Source organism: Heterocephalus glaber, unplaced genomic scaffold, assembly GCF_053883595.1.
Source record: "Heterocephalus glaber isolate CG9 unplaced genomic scaffold, H.glaber_assembly_v1.0 deba00001479, whole genome shotgun sequence".
In the NCBI taxonomy this organism is placed as follows: domain Eukaryota; kingdom Metazoa; phylum Chordata; class Mammalia; order Rodentia; family Bathyergidae; genus Heterocephalus; species Heterocephalus glaber.
The window spans coordinates 1,448,972-1,472,480 of record NW_028258316.1 but is presented as its reverse complement, the minus strand read 5'-3'; the positions used below and the strand labels follow the sequence as shown (position 1 = coordinate 1,472,480).

Here is a 23,509-nt window from a genome sequence, read left to right as displayed (position 1 = left end):
CACGCGTGTTCTGGGCGGGGCGGGGCGGGGGCGGGGCCTAGCAGGGAAGGGGCGCGTGAGGGGCGGGGCGCACAAGGGCGGGAGTCGGACTGGCCGGGAACTCGGGGGCGGGGCCGGCGCGCGCGGCCACGTGACGGCGGTTGCCAGGGTGAAAGGTCGGCGCGCCGGCGACACTCCCAACATGGCGGCGGCCGGGGCGGCTGTGCGCAGCCCGGGAGCCCGAGCGGCACGCTCGCCCCAGTCCCCGCCTCGGGCCGTGCGGCTGCCGGGGCTGCTGCTGCTCCTGGCCGCGGCGGGCCCGGGCGCGGGCAGGGCGGCGCGGCTGTACCGCGCGGGTGAGGACGCCGTGTGGGTGCTGGACAGCGGCAGCGTGCGCGGGGCCACGGCCAACAGCTCGGCCGCGTGGCTGGTGCAGTTCTACTCCTCGTGGTGCGGCCACTGCATCGGCTACGCGCCCACGTGGCGGGCGCTGGCCGGGGACGTGCGAGGTGAGGCCCTGCGCGCCGGGCCTGGCTCCAGCCTGGTCCGCGTCCTTCCGAGTCCCCGGCGCCCCGCGAGTGGCCGTCTTGGGTCTTCCGCCATAGAACACCTGCCCTTTTCAGCTCCAAGAGCTCCACGAGGTCCCCAGGCCTCTTACCCCCCAACTCTTTCCTGATCCCCACCCTATAAGTCCATTGCACAGCCTGGCAGCCCCATCCTTTAAGCACCTTCTTTCCTATCCAAAGTCCTCGCTGCTCCCTGCCTTTTACGTCGACGTCATCCCCTTCCTGGTGTGAATCGCCAGCCATATGGTGGATATCAAAGTGAGCCCAAGACTTAGAGCCCAGTGCCCCCGGGTCTGCTCTGTCGAAGCAAAAGAAGTACTCGAGGCATTTTGTTGGTGGCTTCCTCCTCCCAGACCGCAGCTTTTGAGAAATCTGTCATTCACCAAACTGCTGGTGCTCAGCACTTTTCCAGTGCTGAGAGTTATCCCACCTGGTCTGAATGGCAGAGTTGTAGCCCTAGGGGCGTTTGCAGTCCCCTTCCAGCGGGCTGGCCTTGTAAAATGGAATTTAAGCGCCTTTGCAGTCTCAGCTCCTCCCCAGCAAGGCTGAGGTTTGGCTGGACTACTAGCTACTGTTGCAGCTAACCTCTAATTACAGATTTCACCGGGCAAGAGCAGTTACAAATTGTTACTCTTCTTTCCTGCACCTTTGTTTTTAGGTCTTACTTTTAACACTGCAGTGTTTTTCTCATATTCAAGAAAATGGGGAGGGGATACTGAGGATCCAGCCCAGGGATGCTCTACCCAGCCCCACCCACCCATTTTTTTCCCCCATTTTTGTTTTTTCAAAATTTTGAGACAAGGTCTCACTGTGTTTCACTTGACCTCACCTTAGCCAAAAGGCGGGGAATCGGATGGTCTCATGTGTTTCAAATCCTCCTGCTTCAGCGTCTTTGAGTGCTGGGATTACAGGCATGCGTCACTGGCACTCAGCTAAACCTTTTTTTCAAGTACACAGTTGTAAATGACTGTCTTTAAAGTGTATCCTCTTATCTCGGTGTTGGGGCTAATTCTAGTGGATTTGTTCTCTTGGATTTCAAGTTTTCTTAAGTTCTTAGCACTCGGCAGAACTGAGACCAGAGACTGGAAGAAGGGACCAAAAAACTAGAGAATTTGCCTTTTTTTTTCTTTTAGAAAAAACCCCCAAGACAGTCAGTAAAATAGAGGAGTTTTCAGTTCTTGTTTTTATTGAGTAACAGAGATACAGATGTGTAAATGAAAGTTCTGGTAGATCTGATGGGGCTTCTGTCACCTTTTGGGGGGTTCTTTTTTCAGCTTAGTATCTGAAATGCAAAAGTCATAAACCACGTTCAACTATTGCAAGCTGTTCTGTAGCTGAACCGGCATGTAGGAAACCCTGAAAATTGTCCTTGGAACTTGGGAGGAAGTTTACTTCCAAAAGTGAGGCTGTCAAATCCACTCCTAGTGGAGCGATAAACTTAACTAAATCAGGCTGCTTAAAAAGGGCTGGCTGGCTGCCAAGTCAGTGCAGGAAGACCTGGGCTGGGCCTGAACTGAGATCTGCTGAGAGTGAAACTGGACTGACGGGCACAGTGAGGAGGGGTGGGCCGGGGCCGAGCTCAGGTGGGAACACAGCACTGAGGAGTGTTCTGCCCAGGGTTCCCAGAGCCTGTTCTAGGGCTGGGCTTCGCAAGCAGAGTCACCTGGGACTGGTAGAAAAGCAGGTCATCAGCCCAGGCTGCTGGGTGGAGCGCAGCTCCTGTCGGCACAGGCCCCAGGTGTCAGGATCACTGTTCTTAGGGATGATAACCCTGCGAGACACCAGCACGGAGGCTTATGGCCGCAGGAGGGGAGACGAGCCAGGGGCGCGCTCTGGGTGGTGTCCTCCACACCAGAGAACTTTGGTGTGGGGAACTCTTCTGTGAATGGGGCCTTTGCCACCTGTGTGTGCCTGGTTCCCCTGGGGAATGGGGGAAAGCTCTTCCCTCAAGAGTGGCAGCCCCCTGTGCTTGGCGGTGTCTCCCTTGTGTGGGTTGTGGCTCAGGGAGGGGGTGCCCTTTGCCCCCACACTGGAGTGTGGTTTTGATCCCCTTGGGCACATGGACCTTGCCCTGGGCCCCACAGGTGCATCTCAGGGCCACTCTTGAATGCCATCCCGCCCACCCCCCCAGCTACGCTAGTCCCTACACCAGGGGGTCGCTGCCAGGGGCTTGCACGTGGGGATCCTGAGCTAAGAGAGGGCTGTGCCACCTGCCCCTATTACCTGCTGTCTAGAAGGAGCGGAAAGGTGGGCAGCCTCCGGCACCTGTGTTTCCCTCAGACTTGGGTTGAACTTCCCCTAGCTCTTCACGGGCTTTTGAAAATAATTGTTTTTCCTCATAAGAAGGTGGTTTAAGAAACAAAAGATCCGCTGTTAGGTGAGCCAAAGGTCACTGGAGTGTTTGTTTGAACCTGGCTTTAGCCTGCTACTTCTGATCGCTTGGCAAAACAAAACGCACTCTGTTCCTGAGGATCGTCGTGTGGTGCAGGCTGCCGCGGTTCCTCCAGCTGTGATGGGGCTGCCTCCCCTGCCCGGGTTAGCCCTGCACAGGGTGTCTCTCCAGGGTGTCTGGGGCAGGAGAGGGCCCCAGGAGGAGTGTGCATTCCCTGGGGTCCCCTCAGGGTCTGTCTTCTCCCCTAGTGCCACCCTGGGGAGCAAAGCACAGGGCTAGCGCGTGAAGGGCTAATGTTGGCACCAGAATTCCGGGGGCGGGGGGGGGGGGGAGGCAGGAGAGGTTGCAGGACCCCTGGAGCACTGTTAGTCATCCTGCAGGGGGCGCTGCGGGCAGTGGTGCCTGAGGCAGAGCGGGATGGAGTCCGTCCGGGTCCCACAGCTGAGGGAGGGCTGGAGCCCAGGTCCATGTGTGGGTGACTCCAGAGCCCCACGTGCTCACCTGTGTCCCTGTAGAGGGCAGCTGGGGGGCGCCTGGTGGGCATTGGACGGGACCTGGGCACAAGCTGCACTCCTGTGGGCAGGGGACAGGGTGCCCTGGGACTGCTGCCAGCTCGGGCCCCGGCCTGCGTGCTTCCTCAGCACCTCTTCCCCTGCTCTTCTTGTCTACTTGACTGGGACAGAGCGTCTGGGGTGAAGGAGACTGTGAGCTGCTCCCCACAGGGCCCATTATCTGGAGGAGGGGCAGGTGGAGGCTGTGTGTCAGAGCCCAGAGCCTCAGGGCTGCGGGACACCTGCACTTGGGGAGGTGCGAAAGGTGGGAAATGCCAGCTGGCCCTGCTGTCACAGCTGAGGCTGCTCTGCAGCTAACCAGGGCGGGACACCAGCCAGGCCCCGGGGTGGCCCTCCCCCGGTCACTGCAGCTGTGTGAGACCCTGGGAGGCTTGCTGAGAGGGCCCCGAAGAGAGCCACCACCACAGTGCCTGGCTAGGCCCTACCATGGAGTGGCCCAGGCTCAGCAGGGGTGGGGACTGGCCCCTTTCAGAGGCGCTTTCTTTCCTGTCCCTCACCTGTCTGTGCTTCCACACAGAGGAATAGGGCTGTGCTAACTGCACCTTTTTTTTTTTTGGTAATGGGGATCGAACTCGGGACCTTCTGCTTGCGAGGCAGGCGGTGGAACCACTGAGCTAAATCCCCAGCCATAACTGCACCTTTAATGCAGTTGCCATGGATGCTGAGGGTCAGATCAGGTTTGGGCCAAATGCGGGGAATGCAGAGGCCGTGGGGGCTGGGGTGAGCTCTTGCCCAGCATGCTTAAGGCCCTGGGTTCCAGCACCAGCACCAGGGAGAAGGTGGAGCTGGGCACAGGATCGAGCAGCACCTGGGGCCTGGCGGCACTCGTGCTGGGTGTACATGTGGGCATGCAGGTTGGATTTCTCCCCCTGCCTGTGTGTCCCACACTTATCACTTGGGCTTGGAGTTTATCCAAGAAGAACTTTGCTCTCCGGGAGGGCCCTGTGCCCGGAGGGAGATCTGGGGTCCAGAATGTGAGCCTGGAGCCCCCCACCCTGGCCTGGCTTTGGGAGGGTGAAGAAGCCACAGCCGAGCTTAGGACCTCAAACATAGCTCTCCCGTGTGTTCGGGTAAACCTCGGAGGTTAATTAACCTTGCCCGTAATCATTTCCCAGGACTAATTGATGCTTACGCATAAATCGGACTTCGTGGACTTTTTCATTAGCACACAAAGGCCTGGTCCTGCTAGGTTCAGTAGTAGTGCTTCACGGCACATCCGAGATGCATTATAGTCTACTAGGTAAAGAAACTTAATTATTTCACGAGTACTTTTAAGCCTGAGGTACAGCCCAGCTCCAGAGTGGAAGTGGGCAGTGAGAAGTGGTCCTGTGGTTTGGCTCCCTCCCCGTGGAAGCCCGGCCTCCAAGGCCCCCAGCTGGCACCCTTTGACCCCAGGTCCCTGGCGCCCCACACCCCCAGCAAGTCACATTCACTCAGAGCACCCCCTGCTTTGTGTGGCGGCCTGGACAGGTGGGAGAGGCCGGGAGGGAGGTGCTGCTGAATGGGGCCAAACCCTGAAGCTAAGCCTTCTCGGCGTTGTGCATTTGGTTTGGTGACATGGGCGGCAGTGTCCTTTGTGTCCCTGTGAATACGTCCATCTGCCGGGCTCCGTGGTGACTGCTGGCGCCTCCTCAGTGCCCATGGTGCCTGTGTAACTGAAAGTCTCCCTTCTGCCGCTGCTGGTTTTCATAGACAAAGGCCCTGAGATGCCGGCGCCCGGCGTGCCCTGGTCAGGAGGCCGGGGGCTGCAGAGGCATTCTGTCTGCGCCTGGCTCCGCGGGTGACCTGTTGATCACAGGAGCTTGTGTGCTGAGGCAGGTGCACCCTGTGGGCCATGCGTAAACTGGGGAGGCTCTTCCCGCCCGGCCCTGCGAGGCAGTGAACAAAGCAGAGTTGTCCTCTAGAGGGAGGAGCTGACGCCAGCAGAGGCAGAGGCAGAGGCAGAGGTGCCTGCAGAATACACGGCTGGCCGGGAGTGGAGGGACGCAGGGGCGCTGGCGTGGCAGGAGGGGAGGGTCCCACGGGGCCCAGCCTGTGGCCTGGTGAACAGTGTCTGTCTGGTTCAGGAAGCCAGAGGACGGTCCTGTGCGGGGAGCACGGTGTGCGCCAGGCGTCTCTGGCTACTGTCTGGGGGCTGAGGGCAGAGCCGCGGGACGTCACGGGTCCAGGGGCTGATGTGGGGAGCAGGTCGGCACCCCGAGGCAGGTGGCAGGTGGCAGGTGGCGAGCCTGGAAAGGGGAGGGCACGCTTCTGTCTGAGGTCAGCTCGGGGGAGCTATCCCAGACTCCTGAGGAGGAGGTCCCAGGGCGGAAGCGCGGTTTCAGGCCCTATGGGTGGATTTGGTGAGATGTAGCAGGGGCGGAGGGGCAGCTGCTTGCACAAAGATTTGGTGGCCTGGGCGCCGTCTGCCTTCCCAGCCTGCCTGTGTTTCCCTCTGGCTGGCTTCCTTCTGTGGCCTGCTGTCGAGGAAACAGTGGCTCCGGCTTGGAAGTAACCCACTGTGATCGTCTGTCCTGTTTCTGTCCTTGTGGGTGCCCCACCTGGCCCGCTGTCTGACCCTGCGTCCACCCCTGCCGTGCGCCCAGGCCGTGTTGGAGACACAGCGCTCATGACGGGGTTGGGGAGAAGCCTGGCCTTGCTGGCCCTGGTGGCCCCGTGGCTCCACCCTCCAGTGCTGCTCACTGGTGGGGACTTCCCTGACGGCGTCCTGCCTGTGTGGCAGGGACCTGCCCAGCCTGAGCTCTCTGACAGTGAGACCCGAGGTGGCCCAGCAGGACCCGGGCTGCTGGTTGTTCCTGTTTCCTCCGAGCTGGTACTGCAGCCTCAGCTGTTCACTGTAGGGACAAGGGTGTCACACTGGTTAAGAATCTGGGAAAACTGAAGCTTTTTCCTTTTTAAGGCAGCATTCTTCTGGCTGCTTCTGCCAGCTGCACCCTGGGGAGTGTGCAGGAGAGGAAGTCTCAGCTGTTGCCGGGGCTCCACACTCCCTGCGTGGCTCTGGGAATTTCCCTGGGGCCTGGGCGACCTGCCTTGCTCCTGGTGCCCATGGAGGTCAACACCCTGGTTCTCAAGAGCAGAGCAGAGGTGGGGATCCCTGGCTTCAGAGGCAGGTGTGGGGCGGGCAGGGGAGGCAGGATTGGCATCGTGTGTGTCACCCCCTCCAGCCTGCCCAATGGCCTGGCAGGACAGGCCAGGTTCGATTGTCCCTGGCTGTAAGGTCGCCTTGGGACCTCGGAAGTTAGAGGGCCAGGAGCCAGCGGATCTGCTCAGTGTCCAAGGCCCAGGACAGCAGAGTTCCCTTACGAGTAACGAGTGCTTAAGGAAAACCTGAGGGACGAAAGAGTAGGCCCCATCCCGCTGCGAGAAGCACAGCTGGGTGCATCCTGGGCACTACCCCCCCCCCCGGCCCCATTTCTAGGTTGGTGTGGCAGCTTTGGTTGCTGCGACTGTTTGTGCATTTGGGCTCTCCTGGAGCAGGATTTTACTTTCTTGTCCACTTTCTCAGCAGAGGTGCTGTAGGCAGGTGGGGTCGCGCATGCCTGGCATCCCAGCACTCGGGAGGCTGAGGCAGGGCCTACATAGTGAGTTCAAGGTCAGCCTGAACTACCTAGCAAGACCTATGTCAAAAAACAAAAAAAAGGGCCAGGGATTTAGCTCAGTGGTTCCGGCGCCTGCCTCTCAAGCTCAAGGTCCCGAGTTTGATCCCCGGTACCAAAAAAAAAAAAAATTAATTTAAAGAAAGATAAAAAAAAAAAAAAGTACAATAGGGCCTGTAGCTCAGTGGTAAAATGCTTGCCTAACTTTCCAGAAGCCCGAGATTCTATCCCTGGCACTGAAAAAAAAATTTAAAGAAAAAAAAGCGCTGCAAAGGTGGGGTGGAAACATGTGAGCTCCTGGCGAGCAGCAGGGCTGTGGGGTCTGGGAGCTGGGTCTGGGTGAGGCGAGGGTGCCCGGGTGCTGGAGGAAGAGTCCCCTGCAGAGCCGAGACAGTGGCTGCATAGCCGCTGGAAGGTGTGAGGGGGCTCTGTGCCGCTTGCTGCCATCTGCCGTGCTAATTGGATGGGAGTATTAACTGTTCCTCCTCAGCTCTGTGCAACCCGAGACTCGGGAAGCGTGACCTGTGACTGAGGAGGTGCTGCGATTTTTTCCGTGCATTTAAAGTGGCGTTGCCGTGCGCGTTGGTTTCGCCTAGAAGGGTTTGGTCGCGGTTTGAAAAAGAAGCGTCATTGTTCCTCTCTGCTCCTCTTTGGTGCCAGGGATGGAATCCAGGGCCTTGCACACCCAGCAGAGCTCCTAGAGCCGTGTGCCCAGGCGCAGGGCCGCCTTGACTCGGGAAGGTGTGTGTGAGCAAGTGTGGCAGCAGGGTGACACTGGCCTTTCTGATGGGACTGTCGGCCACGCGGCTGGGGCCGGACACAGGTGAGCAGGGCCGCTTGGCTTCCGGTGACCGCACCTGCGAGTGCCTGTCCTCGGGAGGAGGCCGTGGGGTAAGGTGACTGGAAGTCGCTCTGTCCTTCAGGCGCTCGGCCCCGTGCTCCTGCGTCTTGTGCCCTCTGGAGGGCTTCGCTGTGTGTGTGAGCCCCCCGTGGGGCGGAGAAAGGACCAGCACGGCCAGGCCCCGGCAGCGAGTGTGACCCCGGGGCTGTGGCTAACGTCAGCATCCCGGGGAAAAGCATCTCTTGCAGTACTTTGACCCCCTTCTGCATGAGGTTTTGGGGCTGGTCCCGGGGTCTCTCGGGTGACACTCAGGCTGTGAACCTGTTAAAAGGAAGCCCTCCTGGCTTCCCTGGAAGAGTGTGGGGCTGGAGGGCGGGCCAGGGACTTCTGCATCCCATGGGACACCTCTGCCTGTGGACGTGTGCCGGGTGCTGTGCTGGCACCTGCCCGAGGACGGGGATGGCAGGCACCCTTTGGCTGCACTGCACTTGGGTCGTAATCATCCAGAGAGGCGGCCAGGGTCGCTTGCCCCCTGGCGGAAGCACCAGAGTGGTCTCAGCAAAAGAGAAGGTAAGGATGTGGACCTTGGTGGCGTTTGCAGAGGAGCCAGGGTCTGGTGCTGTCGCGGGTCGGAGAGTGGAAGGGACGGTGTGTGCCCAGGACAGTGGCCTCGCTGGGACCCCCACTCCGACGTTCACTCATTTTTCTATGATTAAAAAGTTAAAGATAGGAGAAACCATGCATGGCGCTCGCTCCTTCCCCGCTGTGTTCGTGCACACACTGTGAGTGAGTATGTGGGGCCGACTCACCTCCAAGGCTTGTGCCTCAGTGTCCCCAAGGCTCCCCCACAGCCGCTTCTGTTCCCTGCATGTCGGCCACCAGGGGTCATTGAATTAGGAGTGGGGAGGGTGGGGATTTAGCTCAGTGGCACTGGGCCTACAAGTTCGGTCCCCAGTACTGAAAGAGAGAGAGAATGAATAGGAGTGGGCCATGCGGCAGTTCCGGGCAATCTGCAAGTTCGGCAGGAACCAGCGGGCTCCACTGTCCTCCACAGTGGAGGACACGTCCAGCCTGTGGTAGAGAGCTGCTCCCCTTCCCCGCCTCACAGAAAGCGCCGCACGGTGACTCCAGGTGGCCCCTGTCTGGGGCTGGCTGCCTCCTGAGCCTGAGGGACACCGGGGAGCGGGGGGGGGGGGGGGGGGGGCGGGGCGCAGCACCCCGCGCTGAAGGTCGTGCTCCCGCTTTTCAGACTGGGCCGCTGCCATCCGCGTTGCTGTTCTGGACTGTGCAGAAGAAAAGAACCAGGAGGTGTGCCGTGCCTACGACATCCACTTCTACCCCACCTTCCGGGTAAGTAAGTTGTCATCGCCCTGCATCCTCGCAGGGCGGTTCCTTACCCGGAGCTTCACTTGGTGTTTCCTGCTGCTTCCCAGACCCGGTGGGACCGATGTCCCCGGCAGGCGCCCCCACCGCCCTGCTGAGTGTGGAGCTGTGGGGGTCCTGTGCCCCCCGCAGCCTGTGCGGCCCATGCTGCCTGCTGCACCTGAGCATGTGCAGTCAGCACTGCTGGTCTCCTGTACTGTCCCAGGGTGGCAGCGCCTGGCTGTCACCCCCACTGTCACTCCCACAAACCAGGTCGTACCCGTTTCTCCCACTAGGGGGCGGAGGGAACCCACGGCCCTGGTGCAGGTCCGCTGCACAGTCCCTGTGTGTGGTGTGGCTCTCCAGAAGCATGCGGTGCCTTTGGTGGAGACAGTTCCGAGTCTAGAGCAAAACCCTGTCTCAGCCTCTGACACTCGGCAGTGACTTGTGCTGCCTGTAAATAGCCAGTTGTCCCAGCCACTGCGTTTGATGCCAGAATCGAGGGAAGCGCCATTCTGCACACCCTATCATCAGAGAATGGGAATAACAGGGCTCCGGTGGGCGCTCACGTAGCCTCTTGTAGACTTGGCAGGGTCGCTGGTGTCCAGGGAGACCCAGAGGAGTGTGGCTTGTCCTCGTCACTCAGAATTTTGGGGTGCTGTCGGAAGCCCTGGTGACCAGGCGGTGGTCAGGTTATTGAGGGTCGAGCATGCGCAGACCTCCCCAGCTGTTGCTTATTTGTTGTGTCTTTTTCTCTAGTATTTTAAAGCATTTACGAAGGAGTTTACGACGGGAGAGAACTTCAGAGGTAAGGACCGGAAGCGCTCTACTGCCGCCCCTTCGCACCTTGCCTATTAAAGCAGACAGGGCACTCCGCATCTTTGTGTCAGCTCCGCTGCCCACCTTTCTGTTAGGAGTTCAGGCCCAAACAGTTTCCGCAAGGATTTCTTACAGTTCTCATTGTGTGCTCTGCCTGGCTTGGAAAATGGAGTAGTGAAATTTATCTTTTGAAGTTGCGGGGGGGGCGCGGTATTGGGACAGTCACACTGAGCTACAGTCTCAGCCTTTTTTTCCTATTTTTATTTTGGGACAGGCTCTCACTAAGTCACTAAGTTGCCCAGGCTGGGCTCAAACTTGGAATCACCCTGCCTCAGCCTCCCAGATGGGAGTGCTAGGATGATAGCTGTGTACCAACACGTCCAACTTTAAAGCACATTTTTTATTGAAAAAAATTTTTTTTGGAGACAGGTTTCCCTATGCAGTTCAGGTTGGCGTTGAGCTCACTGTGTAGCCCACAGAGCTCCTCCTGCCTCAGCCTCCCAAGTGCTAGGATTACAGGTGTGTGCACCAGCACACTGGCTGAAAAAATGTTTGGAGAAGTGCACAAACAACTCGGGTGGGGCTGACAGACTTGGGGGTGAGCCCAGCCAGGCGAGCAGTGCCCATGCCAGGGCCCAGAGGTGGCTGGTCCCTGTGGGGTGGTGCCCTGCGCTGTGTTCCATGCAGTGTGGCAGAGCAGTGTGAGGCCTGGGCAGTGGTTGTGTCCGGAGCCCACCAGGGTCCCCGCAGCTGGCTCCTTGGCCCTGGGTGGTGACGGGCTGCTCCTGCAGGGCCTGACAGGGAGCTACGCACGGTCAGGCGCACCATGATTGACTTCCTGCAGAACCACACAGACAGCAGCCGGCCACCAGCCTGCCCGGGCCTGGACCCGATCCCGTGAGTAGCTGCACTGTCCCTGTGCTGCCCCACCGTGAGGGCAGGTGGCATGCGGTATGCGCAGGGTCCCTGTTCGAGGGCAACGCGCGTGCTGGCGCGTGCTGCAGCTCACGGTCACCGAGCCCCCTGAGAGCTGCTCTTCTCTCCTGCAAGGCCCAGGGACGTTCTCGCCCTCCTCGGCAGCCACCGTGGCCACTACATGGCTGTGCTGTTTGAGAGCAACAGCTCCTACGTGGGACGAGAGGTACTGGCCCATGGTGCTCGCCTGCTGCAGGTGGCGGGAGTGTGGGTGGGCGTGGCCCGTGGGCAGGGCTGGTGCCTGACACGTGGGTTGGGGCTCAGAGTTTCCGTTTTCCAGCAGTCATGGGTCTGTGGCAGAGCAGGAGGGTGAGAGCTCCCCTAGGGCATAAGCTGTGGCCCTGTTTCCGAGGAGAGCCGCTGCCCTACAGCTGGGTCCCCCTGGGTCGGGCATCCAAGGAGTGGGGGGTGTGCGGGAGGTTTCCATGGATCCCAGATGCCACTGCTGCGTCCTCTGTCACCAAGACCCCAGCGATGCGCCTTCAGCCCCGGCTGCATCAGGCAGGGCCATCTGCTTGCAGGAGGGACCCTGTGCGGGCTATCCTGCTCTGGCCATGCCGCCCACCTCACGCCTGTGGGAGAGCACGTGGCCTGGGCACAGCCACTGGGAGAGGGAGGCGCTGGCTACAGGGCCGTCACATCTGAGGAGGGCCGTGTGTCAAAGGGAGAGAGAAGGTTCTTAATCAGAGTTGCCCTGGCTTAGGCTGGAAAATCTCTAGATGAGATCATAGTTTCTGCCCATGAACGCACGTCTCATTGGTTGCCTTAAAATGCCGTAAGAGTGAAGGTGTCAGTGGCGTCTCCCAGTGCAGCGCGGGGCCGAGGGTCACTCCCAGTGGCAGCACTGACGTCTGTCCCCTGGTGCTTTGGGCCTGTGTCACTCTAGTGACGGGCGCACGAGTGCGTCCTGCCGCCTGGCCTGCACCTGGCGGAGGCCTCGGAGGAGCCCTGTGAGGGCCTGTGCTTTTCTGGGCTCGCCGCCATCCTCAGTGAGAGCGACACGCTCTTCCTCATCATGCAGGTGATTTTGGACCTGATTCCGTACGAGAACGTCGTGGTGAACAGGGCGCTGGATGGGGACAGGGCCGTGCTGGAAAAGCTCGGTGTGGCCACAGTGCCTGCCTGCTACCTGCTCCACCCCAACGGCTCTCACGGGCTCGTTCAAGTGTAAGTACTGGATGGCGTGGGTGGGGTGGGGACGGGCACCTGGACCTCCCTGAGCCAGGGCCAGGAGAGCCCTGGGCTGAGTCTGAGGGAGCCCTGGGCCGAGTCTGAGGGAGCCCTGGGCCTGGCGCCGCCTCCCAGCTTTATTCTGACGCAGCCCAGCCTCCAGGGTGCTCCTGCTCCTCCAGGGTTTTCCAGGGTTTCTGATCAGCAAACCCATGTCTGGAGCTGCCCATGGTCTCCCTGGGCCTGCCTGGCCCTGCAGGAGGGACCCCCGTGCGACCTTTGCCCTGCGGCTGGGCCTCGACTCAGGACGCAGCTGGGTAGGGCTGGGGAAGGTGGAATAGAGGGGCCGTGGGGTGAGGTCCTAAGGCTGCCTGCCTGCTGTCCCTTCCCAGCCACCATCCGGGTCCTGGTCCCCAGCAGCACTGGTGTACACCAGCTTAGCAGTACATGCCCAACAGTTCTTGGGGCACCGTGTGACACGCCACGAGGAGACAACACAAGTGTCCTGTCCTGAATTCCAGGCACCTCGGTTTGCCAGGTGTCTGTACTGTAGAGAAAGCACAGCCTCAGACCCAGGAGGAGCTCAGGCCCAAGTCCTGGGGCCTCCACTGTGCGGAGGTGGCCCTGCCAGTGCAGCGGCAGAAGAGCCCCGTGTCCGCCTCCTGACACAGTCGCTGCTGGCCTGTGCTCACTTCAGAAGCCGAGCGCCAGCTCTGGGGAGCCCTGTGCTCTGTGACTTCCTCAGCCCGGTGACCCCAGCCGGCAGTGCGCTCTGCAGGGGTGCGGGGCTCCTGTCCCCTAGTGGCCACCGGATGCCTGCTGAGCGGGCAGATGCCTGTGCTCGGTGAGGGCTCTCAGGCAGGGTGGAGATCACAGTTGGGGAAAAGCTCATCTTGGCAGCCGCTCAAACCAGCTTTGCAGCCGTCTTAGGGTCTGGCAAGCAGATGAGTCTGGTGCTTATGGCCGCCGCGGCTCAGCGATCAGCTGTGGGCCGGGGGGAGGGCCCCGTGTCACCACCGCCACCTTTGCCCCGCAGCCCTGCCTCGTGCCCATGAATGGGGTGGGGCTGGAGCGCTGCCCTGGCGGGGATGGACACCCTCACGCTGTGCCGGGGGACTGGCTGCACCGCTCACGGGCGCCCGGCCGGGCAGGTCACAGCGCCCGGCGTCCCCACCTGCCCTCTCCTCCCCACAGTGCGAAGCCTCTCCGATCCTTTTTTTCCTCTTATTTGAAGTCATTGCCAGATGTAAGGAAAAAATCACTTTCCTTGCCTGAAAAGCCCAACAAAGAAGAAAGCACAGAAGTCGTGGCTTGGAGAGAGTTTGACAGGCAAGTGTCCCTCAAATCGAGTGGCTGTGCCCGCTGCCCACTGCCACCCTGGAAACTCCGGGAGGAGCAGCTCCTGACTCCCGTCCCTCCCAGGGCCAAGCTGTACACCGCCGACCTGGAGTCAGGGCTGCACTACCTGCTGCGGGTGGAGCTGGCCGCCCACAGGTCGCTGGCTGGGGCCGAGCTGAAGACCCTCCGGGACTTCATGACGATTGTCGCCAAGGTGCAGTGGCCCTGGCCCAGGGTGTTGGGCGGGCTCTGCCCCGTGATGCCATGGGTTCGGCGAGGTAGACACCCCTCCTCCTGGCAGCCCAGCTGGGGGCCTCTGAGGGCCCTGGGGTGGGGGCAGCGGGGACGAGGGAGGGGTTCTGGGCCTCCGCACCCCAGGCAAGGTGTCTGAATCCACTGGGGTTCAGCGAGGGATGGTCCGGGGTATGGGGTACGGCCCTGGGGAGCTCAGGCTTTGTGGAGAGGCAGCAGGGAGCCACAGTCCTCTGCCATCCATGCAGGGAAGCCTTTTCTGGACAGGGTGACCCAGCCCGCGGGGGCCAGTTGAGGGAGGAGGCTGGGTAGCGCTCGCTCTCGGATGCCTGGGAGGACAGCCTGGCCCCGCCAGCCTCTCTGGTGAGCAGTGCCTGGGCCTGCCTGGCCCTGCAGGAGGGACCCCCATGCGACCTTTGCCCTGCGGCTGGGCCTGGACTCGGGACGCAGCTGGGTAGGGCTGGGGAAGGCGGAATAGAGGGGCCGTGGGGTGAGGTCCTGAGGCTGCCTGCAGGTGCTCCATAGCAGGGTGGGCCGGGGGTCAGGGGCCTACTGAGGACGTGGAGCCCCGGGTTCACAGTCACAGCCTCCTATCCCACTGGGCTGAGAACACACTGCTGGGGGTGGGGGGAGGCAGGCCGTCCACTGCCCTGGGGCATCCTGGCCCGGGCCGGGGCCCTCTGACCTCTGGGACCGCCAGCCCCCACCCGGCCCTCTGCCCCTGCTGCTGGTCACAGGAGAAGCCGCATTCCTACGGTCCCCTTGGGTAGCAGCACCTCTGTGTCCGGTGCCATTCTGAACCGCAGAGGAGATAAGCTCGTGTCTCAGGATAGTGAGCCGCGTGGTCCGAGAGTCTGCAGCACAGGCGCCCCCCTTCCCCAGGGCGTCCTGCTGGCCTGTCCCTGCTGCCACCACGGCCAGTGTGGCTGTGTCCGGGGAAAGGCCCCCGAGTGTGACCGCCCCCGGACCTCCCCGCCTCGTCCCATCCCTTTGGGTGTGGCACTCGAGGCTTTACCCGTGTGAGGGCAGCCACTCCCTGAGGCAGGACAATGCGTTATTCTGAGTGGTTGTTCTAAAGTTTGCTCAGTGTCTAAAGACAAATTTAATGTTGGCAAATCCACAATGGGACTTTGTACCCACATAGGCAAAAGCGCGCATTTGGCTCTGTTGGAAATACGCTGTTTCTGGCCCCTTGTTAGTGGGCTGCAGCCTGGGTGGCAGGTCCCCATGGCAGCTGTGGGCATGGGGCGGGGTGCCAGCCGGGTGTCCGCCCTCAGCACTTCAGTTCCCACCTCCTGCTGCAGGAGCCCTGGTCTGCAGAGCCCCGTCCTGGGCAAGCCCAGGTCTAGTCCATTTCTGGAGGTTGCATGGGGCTGGGTGTCTGGCAGGCTCGGCTCCTCCCTGTGGACGCCGAGCTCCAGCCGCAGGTGGCACAGTGCCTGACAGCCTCTCAGGGCGGGTCCTCCTCTCTCACAGCTGTTCCCTGGCCGGCCCCCAGTCAGGAAGCTGCTGGTGACGCTGCAGGAGTGGCTGGCCACCCTCCCCTTGGACAGGATCCCCTACAACGCCGTCCTGGACCTGGTCAACAACAAAATGCGGGTGAGCCGGCCCCATGCGTGCAACTGTCCCTGCCAGCCACGGCCTCCTGGGCTCAAGACTGAGTTTGCAGCGGGGACAGGAAGCCATAGCTGCGGTGCGCCATCCTTGGCCTCGCTGCCCGCGCCTCACTGCCCCTACCTGGGTGACAGCCTGCGTCCCCTCACCTGGCCGGCGGGATGCCGCAGGCAGGAGCCCCAGGACTAGCAGCCCCCCGGGGAGGAGGGGTCTTCTCAGGCAGTTGTCGGGGCTCTGTGTTTGGTTTGTTTCCCCTCAGGGAACGCCTGTCACCCACACCAGGCGGGGCTCAGTGTCAGGCAGGAAGCCCCAGCTCTCCAGCCTTCCAGAGCGGCGCCCAGCTCTGATGGGGACTCTGTCCCTCTGTCATTTTGCCCAAGCTCTGCCTTGTGCCATGGAGGCCTCGAGACAGGCGGGTGCCACGCTTCCCACCCTAGGGCCTCTCCCCCAGCAGCCAGGGCGAGGGCCGCACGCCCGCCTGGCTGCCCAGGGGCCTGGGGGACTCGTCTCCGTGGTGACCGTGATGCTGACCGCATCACCCGGCCTCTGCTCCTGCCCCTGCTCTGGAGTGCACTTGCTCCCTGCCTGCCGGCCAAGGCTTTTACTGCTCTTCCTCGTAATACTCTCGTGACTGAGCCCAATGAAAGAAAAGGTGGCTCTTGCCAGCGTGCCAGGGCTGCCTCACTGAGACGTGGGGAGACCCAGGGAATGGCCCGCCTTCCGCTTCCAGGAGAGCTTAGCAGACCGACTTCCTCCTCACTCTGCCTGGTGTTCGCGTGGGCTCCCTGCCGAGACGTGCAGTCTCCACTGTGCCACACGGGTTCGAGAGACGCAGGTCCTCGGCTGCCACCACCCGGCCTGGCGGAGGGCACCAGCTGTCCGGTCCTCACAGTGGTCTCACGTTCTTCGAATTTCCCCAGATTTCCGGAATCTTCCTCCCCAGCCGCGTGAGGTGGGTGGGGTGTCAAGGAAGCCGCCCGGAGCTGAGGGGCTACCCGTGCTCCCTCTGGAAGCTCTTCCACACCCTGACGGTCCAGGCCTCCAGCCAGCCGGACGCGCTGGCCGGCACAGGTGAGCGAGCAGTAGGGTGGCGCGTGTCCTCGGTGCGTGAGCTGTGAGCTGTCCTCGTGCACAGCGCTGCGCATGCCCGTGGCTGTGTGCCGTGTCCACCTCCTCACTCCAGGCTCTCGCAGGACAGGACGCTGGCCAGGAATTGCCCTTTGGGAGAATAGAGGAATAAGTGAGCTTGCTGGGGAGGTGTGTCAGCTCCCTGTTGTGCCTAACAGTACCCCAAGAGTAGCAGCCTGGCATGCCCCCTCCACCTGCTCTCAGTCAGGGTCAGGAGCCCGCTGTGGGATGGCCAGGTCCACAGAGGAGGCCCCTATAGCTCCCCAGGCCCCGGCCGGCCAGTCCTCTCCCAGGGCTGGACACCTCTGCTTCTGCAGCCTTGGCTCGCTGGAGGTGCGTCATGGACGGGCCCACTGCTCCCTGGGGACCGAGTGTCAGGGCGCCAGGTCAGGCCTCAGGAGCGGCCCGGCACGGGCAGGTGCAGCAGTGCACACGTGTGATCCCGGAGGCCTGGTAGGCCTGGGCAGGAAGATCATGTTGGAGGACAGCCCAGGACGGCGGCCTGTCTGCGCTGTGGATCTGTCTTCCCATCCAAGTGCGCTGATGTGAGGCCTAGCGGAGTCTGTGACTCGACTGCCCAGCAGGCTTTTTAGTAGCATCTCGGAGCCCTTGGCAGTGCCCTTTGCCCATCATGCACTCTGTTTGCTCAGAGCCGGGAGCTCTGGGTCCCACTCTGCTTCCCCCCCAGCAGGGTCAGGAAGAGTCCCCCGGCGTCCCTGCAGCTGCTTGCTGCCAGTGCAGCCTGGCTTCCGGGCCAGGGCCGCAGATCCCAGCAGCGGCACCTGCGGTAGGAGAGGAGCTGAGTCCCACCGCCGTCCCGGCCGGGTGCATCTGTGGCTGCCTCCTCCCCAGGCCCAGACAGGAGGGGGCTGAGGGCCACATCCCTGGGAAAGCAGACTGGAGGAGTGCGCCTGGGGCAGGGCCTCGGCGGCTGTGGGGACAGAGGCCCGGAGCGGAGCAGGGCAGCAGTGCCCACGTCAGTGCCGAGCCGAGTCTGAGTCCGTCCCGGCCCTGGGGTCCCTGCCCTGGGAGGCGCCTGGAGAGAGGGGGAGCTCATGTGGGGCCGCGCACACACGCACATGCAGGCACGCGCACGCACACGCGGAGAGGTGCATGGGGGCGGGACGGCCACATCCTGGACCCCGGGTCCCTGGGTCCGAGTGCAGTGTGGGGCAGCAGTGCCCAGGGCCCGCGGTCAGGTCTCGCTCTTCCCCCGGCGAGTGCAGCCCGCTCTGAGCAGCCTCCTGCCTGAGGAATTAGGTCAGGGACGCGCGGATTAAGTCTTGGACGTTTTCTTTCCTTCTTGCACTAAACCTATCCTCTAAAGCAGCAGCCCGCGCTAATCCTCCCCAGGTAGGGTTTATGGTTCTTGTCCACTTTAGAGATTAGGGCCCTGGGGGTGCGGGGCTCGGCGGGGGAGGAGGACCTTGACGGGAGGCAGATGTCTGCAGACCGGGGCACAGGAGGCGCGGGTGCCGAGTGCCCCTCTGAGAGAGTCTGGCTCGGGCTGCTGACACCTCCCTAGCAAGGAGGGCCTGCTGGGGGCCACTGCGGCCGTGCTTGTGGGTAGGTGATTCCGGCAGTCGCCCTGCTGCCAGCTCTGGTGCTGGCTGGAGGCCTAAGCGCCAGGCCCCTCCCACACTGCTCGGCCGGGCGCTTGTGGCTTCCCGGGCCCTGGCTGCTTCCTGAAAGCACCTTCGGATTCTCGCCCCACCCCACGAGGGAGGCGAGGCCCTTCTGTCAGCTCACTGGGGACTGAATCCAGGGCCTTTGACCGAGCTGCCCTGCCTTTCTTTCTTTGTTTTGCTGTGAGACTGGGTCTCGCTAACACTGCCCTTGCCAGGCTGGGCTCAAACTTTGAATCTTTCTGCCTCAGCCTTCTGGGGTGCTAGGATCACAGGCCCGGGCCACCTGCCACTGAGGGGCACTGGCAGCTTGAGTGAGTTCTGTGGGTCTCAGAGCCCAGCGTCGTGGTCTAGAGGAGAAGTCCCCTGGGGTTGGGCCACTGTGGGCCAGGAGGCTGAGACAGGACAGCGGAGGGACTGGCGGGTGGGGGTTCACACACCCGACAGGCTGCAGTGCCTGAGCCTGGGCCCCTTCCCACTTGTGCGCACGCCACCCGGTCCCCATGCCAGTCTGTGCCCCTGTCCAGAGTGGGCGCCACGTGAGCCGCCCTCAGCCCCCTCGGGAACCCTGGCAGTGTCCACGCATGATCCCAGCGGCTCCCCTGCTCCCCAGGGCTTGAGGAGGACCCGCAGGCTGTGCTGCAGGCCATACGGAGGTACGTGCGCACCTTCTTCGGGTGCCGGGAGTGCGGCCAGCACTTCGAGGAGATGGCCACAGAGTCTCTGGACTCCGTGAAGACGGCAGACCAGGCCGTGCTCTGGCTCTGGAGGAGCCACAACGCCGTGAACAGCCGCCTGGCAGGTGAGGGGCCCCGCACCCTGGGACGGGACAGGAGGCAGCAGCAGTGTGACCCAGCGCCTCCTGCCACAGCCTGCTGTGTGTAGCTGCCCCACATCTCTGCCTCCCCCTCTGTCACTCTGGGGTCTTTTACCCCCGCCACACCCTCTGGTTGCCCGCTGGACCCCTGAATAATTTTGACCCTGGAAATCTTGGGACCGAATTAGTGTTTCAGCTGGTTGTGGTGGTGCATGCCTGTAATACCAGCCCTCAGGAGGCTGAGGCAGGAGGATCTCTTCAAGTTCAGGTCAGCCTGAATGACATAGGGAGACCCTGTCTCAAAAAGAAAAGGGTTAGTTTTTCATGAGGGATTTTAATGTTTTTGTCCCAGGACTGGGCATTGAACTCAGGATCTGGCTCTTGCCAGGCAGGCACAGTGCCACTGAGCTACGTCCCCGGCCCAGGGATTTTAATATCTTTTCGATCTGTTTTCAGACTGCAGTGATACCTCAGTTCATGAACTTAATTCCTTCCATGATTCTGGTTGCAAACTGAATCGGGTGAGAAGTGAGTCAGATTTCCCCATAACCTCGACTGAACCTCACCGTTGAATTTAACTCGGTTCTCGTCCAGCTGGGTTTGTGACCAGAATCCTGGAAAGAATTAAGTTTGTGAACCAAGGCACCTCTGTATAAAGAAAGCCTCTCAGTGGTTTGTTTTAGAAAGCTAAATGGGGCCTGGCTTGGTGGCCCTTCCCTGTAACCTCTGGTACTCGGGAGGCTGAGGCAGGAGGACTGAAAGTTTGAGGCCAGCCTGCACAATTGATTGAGATCTTGTCCCACAGCACTGGAGACATAACTCAGTGGTAGAGCCCTTGCCTAGCACATGCAAGGGCCTGGATTCCGTCCCCAGGACCAAGGAGGGAAAAGCGTATGTGCATGAGCATGCCTGTGTGATAAAAAATAAAAAACTCAATAGGACACAAACATTTTCTTAGAGTTAAGTAATTCAAACTATTCCAAAATCAATGGCAGATTAAAATTAGGCTTAAATATAATTCCACTGAGAAATAAATTTAATAGAGGTGAATGGTAAACGCCACTAGACCCCTGGTCCCCGTTTAATCCCTGAATTATAAAACATATTACAGCTAAAGCACTAAAGGAAATTGGTTCTTTGCACGGAGAGCTGCCTCTCCCCGTGTCTGGGATTTGCTGTCCCCACTGGCTGAGTCTCAAGGCTGTGCCTGTGGCCCCCTGCAGCCAGGATTCGAACATCATCCCCCCAGCCCAGCCGAGGTCTCAGGGCCCACGGGGTCCAGGAGCCAGCGCCGCCGTCCGCACTGAGAGCCACACTTGGCAGCATTCCTGGGAGCCCCCTGCACCTCCTGTGGACCTGGCCTCGGAGCCCGGAGGTCTGGCTGCGCCTTCTCCCCAGAGCTGGCGCTCGGCTCAGGCGTGTCTCACATGTGTCCACGCTGGTCTCTGCCCAACAGCCCCTCCTGCCGTGTCCTGCCCCGGCACACAGCATGGGACAGTCCAGCAGCCGAGGCCCTCTCAGCTGAGACGCGCTGGCACCTGTGTGCCTAGCACAGGGAGAGGGCTGGCGGCACACCAGTGCCACGACCAGGAGGAGGCAACAGCCACAGGGAGGCCTGAGCAGCAGGCGTCTGGTTCGCTCCCAGCCCAGACAGCAGACAGTGGCCAGTTGCAGCGCCTGTGTCTGTTGGAGGTGCTGGCTGGGTCTACGATGCCGCGTACAGAGCTGGCAGGGCCTCTCCCAGGGTGTCTCTGGGGGCCTTGGAGCCCGCTTTGCCGTCTGGGGTCAGCGTGGCTCAGCGCAACCGGCTATGTCCTTGCAGCCCTCCAAGTTGCTGCAGAGTCCTCAGGGGACCAGGCGGGCCAAGCACCCAGAGTATGGGGCACAGTGACATCGGGCACAGCACCTCAGCGGCCAGAGCAGTCAGGCACGAGGGGGTGTGCAGGAGGCCTCTGTGCCCCCTCCTGAGGGGGCGGGGGGGGTCTTTGCTGGGTTGGAGGTGCAGGGGCTGCCAGAGGCTGCACAGGAAGTGCGGTGCCTGGGGGCCGAGTGCGCGGGGGTGGATCGGGACCTTTCCCCGAGGTCACCCCGTCCCTTCCCCTAGGCCAGCTGAGCGAGGACCCCAAGTTCCCGAAGGTCCCCTGGCCCACTCCGGACCTCTGCCCCGCCTGCCACGAGGAGATCAAGGGCCTGGACAGCTGGCACGAGGGCCAGGTGCTGGCATTCCTGAAGCGGCACTATGGCGGCAGCAACCTGCTGGACACCTACTCTGTGGACCTGGGGGACGCGAGGGGCAGCAGAGGCCTCCCTGCCCCTGAGCGGCCCCAGGGGCACCAGGACGTGGCGAGCCTCCGCCTGCCCAGCAGCCTCTCTGAGAGCCCGCAGCACCTGCTGGATGTGAGAGCCCAGAGTCCCCGGGGGCCCCGGGCACGTGGGGAGGCCGAGGCGGCAGCGCCCGTCCTGGGCATCGGCTTCTCCAGCTTGGACATGAGCCTCTGCTTGGTGCTCTACGTGGCCTCCTCCCTCTTCCTCATGCTCATGTACTTCTTCTTCCGGGTGCGCTCCAAACGCTGGAAAGTGCGGCTCTACCACCCTGCCGTGTAGTGCCCTCCTGCCAGGGCCAGGGCCGGGGCGGCTCGGGGGGAGTCTGGAACCCCGCCATGTGGCCCTGGGGCACTGTGTCCTGCAGGAGCGCTGGCCCTGGGTCCTGTCCATGGCGCCTGCAGCTCATGTCAGGGCCTTCTGTGCATCCCTTGCCAGGAAGGGAGGAGCAGAGGGGACCCACCAGGGCTCCGGCTGAGACTCCCGCAGGGCCTGGCTTTGCACCTGGAGAAGCTCCTGGAGGTGGCCTCGTGGTGACACAGCAAAACCTCAACAGAGGCCTTTCCTGTGCCTCAGAACAGACGCAGGCATAGGGCTGGCTTTGCCGTCAATGCCTTTCCGCTGCTTGGCTGTTCCTGCATGAGCTGTGGCCATGGGCGCTCAGGTGCAGAGGCCGTGGAGGGCTCTGGTCACTGGAGCCTGCAGGCCTGTAGGCCCGGGAGTTTTGTGGCTTTGCTTTCTCTTAGAATTAACCTGAGGGGCTGGGGATTTAGCTCAGTGGTTCTACTGTCTGCCTCTCAAGTGCAAGGTCCGGAGTTCAATCCCTGGTAACAAAAAAAAAAGAATTAACTGAGGGCGGTGGGCAGTAAACTCGGGGCTTGGAAGGGCCAGGGTGGTGGCAGTGCCTCCTGTCTGTGTGGCAGCAGAGACGTGAGGGCCACCCCAATGTGGCTGTCAGGGTCAGTGTGGGTAGGGTCCCCAGGAGACCCCCAGCACTGCTGCCTCCTGGGTTCCTCCTCGGCCTGAGCCCCAGGAGGCACTGGGAGCCCCAAGAGGCCCCTGCTGGGGAGAAGGTCCCAGCAGGCTGGCCTCCCTGGGGATGTTTTGACCATTTAACAGTTTAAACGTGTTGTTTGTAAAACCCAAAGCAGTTTAGTGGTAAGTTTACCTCTAGACTTCAGCAGAGCAAAGCAGATGTTCCCAGGACTCCTGTTGGACCTTCCGTGCCAGCGGCTTACCCCACAAGCTGCTTTTGGGGGAATGAAGTGGGTTAGAGGCAAGTGCATGCCGTGTGTGCGCACTCGCGCATGTGTGTGACCAGGACAGTTGTAAACATTTTTCCACTTTGTCTATTTTATATTTTATACTTCCATGTTCCCTAATGATGGTCACATGGGTGTCGTTGAGAGCCTGTAACATTGCTGTCCTTGCTGCTGCGTGAGACACATGGACAGCTGTCGCTTGCCTGGCCTCCCCAATGCAGGAGGAATGCAGAGGAGGGGGCAGGGAGCTCCTGCTGGGGCGAGGGGCCTGGCTGCCGCCTGCCTCGCTTCCTGTTTGACGCCTTTTAATCCCTAGAGTCCTTTGTTGCTGGTCTTGGCCGCTGGTTTTGTGCCCGGGTTATTGAAGGCACTGAGTTGCCTGTCTGCTTGAGAAGCCTCAGCGAAACAGCTCTGGTGATGTGGGATGAGTCTTTCCCAGGGAAGCGGATTCTGAACCAAGAGTTGCTGCCACAGGGGACTGGCCACCGCTCCCAAGGGTTCACTGTCGGCAGTTGCTGCCATGGTCCTGGCTGTCCCAGGGCAGGGCAGGGGTCTGGCCCAGTCCCCGTACCTCACCCTTAGGGATGGCGTGAGGTCTGTTTCCTGAGGTTTTAAGTATTACAAGAGGTGTGGAGACTAATGAATATAATAGTTCGATAATTTAAATGTTTATTTATTTTTAATGGAAAGATTTTGATTAAAAAGCCAATTGACATGAAAATGTTAGTGAAATTTCTTACCTACGAAGAAAATGGACATTTTGTATTTAAGTAAACTATAATTGTGCACATTTTAAGAATAAAGAAAACATTCGAGGAAATTGTCCCGGTTCTTTGAAGAATGAGCCCCTCCGCTGTGCTCAGAGGGGTGGGCCCGGGT

General features: G+C 61.2%; 1 protein-coding gene across 1 annotated transcript; it reads left to right on the top strand.

Annotated features, from left to right (window-relative positions):
* The first annotated feature begins 142 nt into the window (after positions 1-142).
* On the top strand, positions 143-23,450 carry Qsox2 (quiescin sulfhydryl oxidase 2). Its single transcript, XM_004848892.3, has 12 exons — positions 143-488; positions 9,196-9,296; positions 10,068-10,116; positions 10,919-11,024; positions 11,178-11,268; positions 12,124-12,269; positions 13,467-13,601; positions 13,695-13,824; positions 15,339-15,461; positions 16,397-16,547; positions 18,843-19,031; positions 21,151-23,450. The coding sequence occupies exons 1-12, from the start codon at positions 182-184 to the stop codon at positions 21,648-21,650; spliced, it is 2,028 nt and encodes a 675-aa protein (XP_004848949.2). The 5' UTR covers positions 143-181; the 3' UTR covers positions 21,651-23,450.
* Positions 23,451-23,509: the final 59 nt, after the last annotated feature.

Coding starts and splice junctions, on each gene's coding strand:
- Qsox2 (XM_004848892.3), top strand. CDS start 182: ATGGCGGCGGCCGGGGCGGCTGTGCGCAGCCCGGGAGCCCGAGCGGCA. Junction 15,462..16,396: donor TGGTCAACAACAAAATGCGG/GTGAGCCGGCCC, acceptor GAATTTCCCCAG/ATTTCCGGAATCTTCCTCCC. Junction 16,548..18,842: donor GGACGCGCTGGCCGGCACAG/GTGAGCGAGCAG, acceptor CCTGCTCCCCAG/GGCTTGAGGAGGACCCGCAG.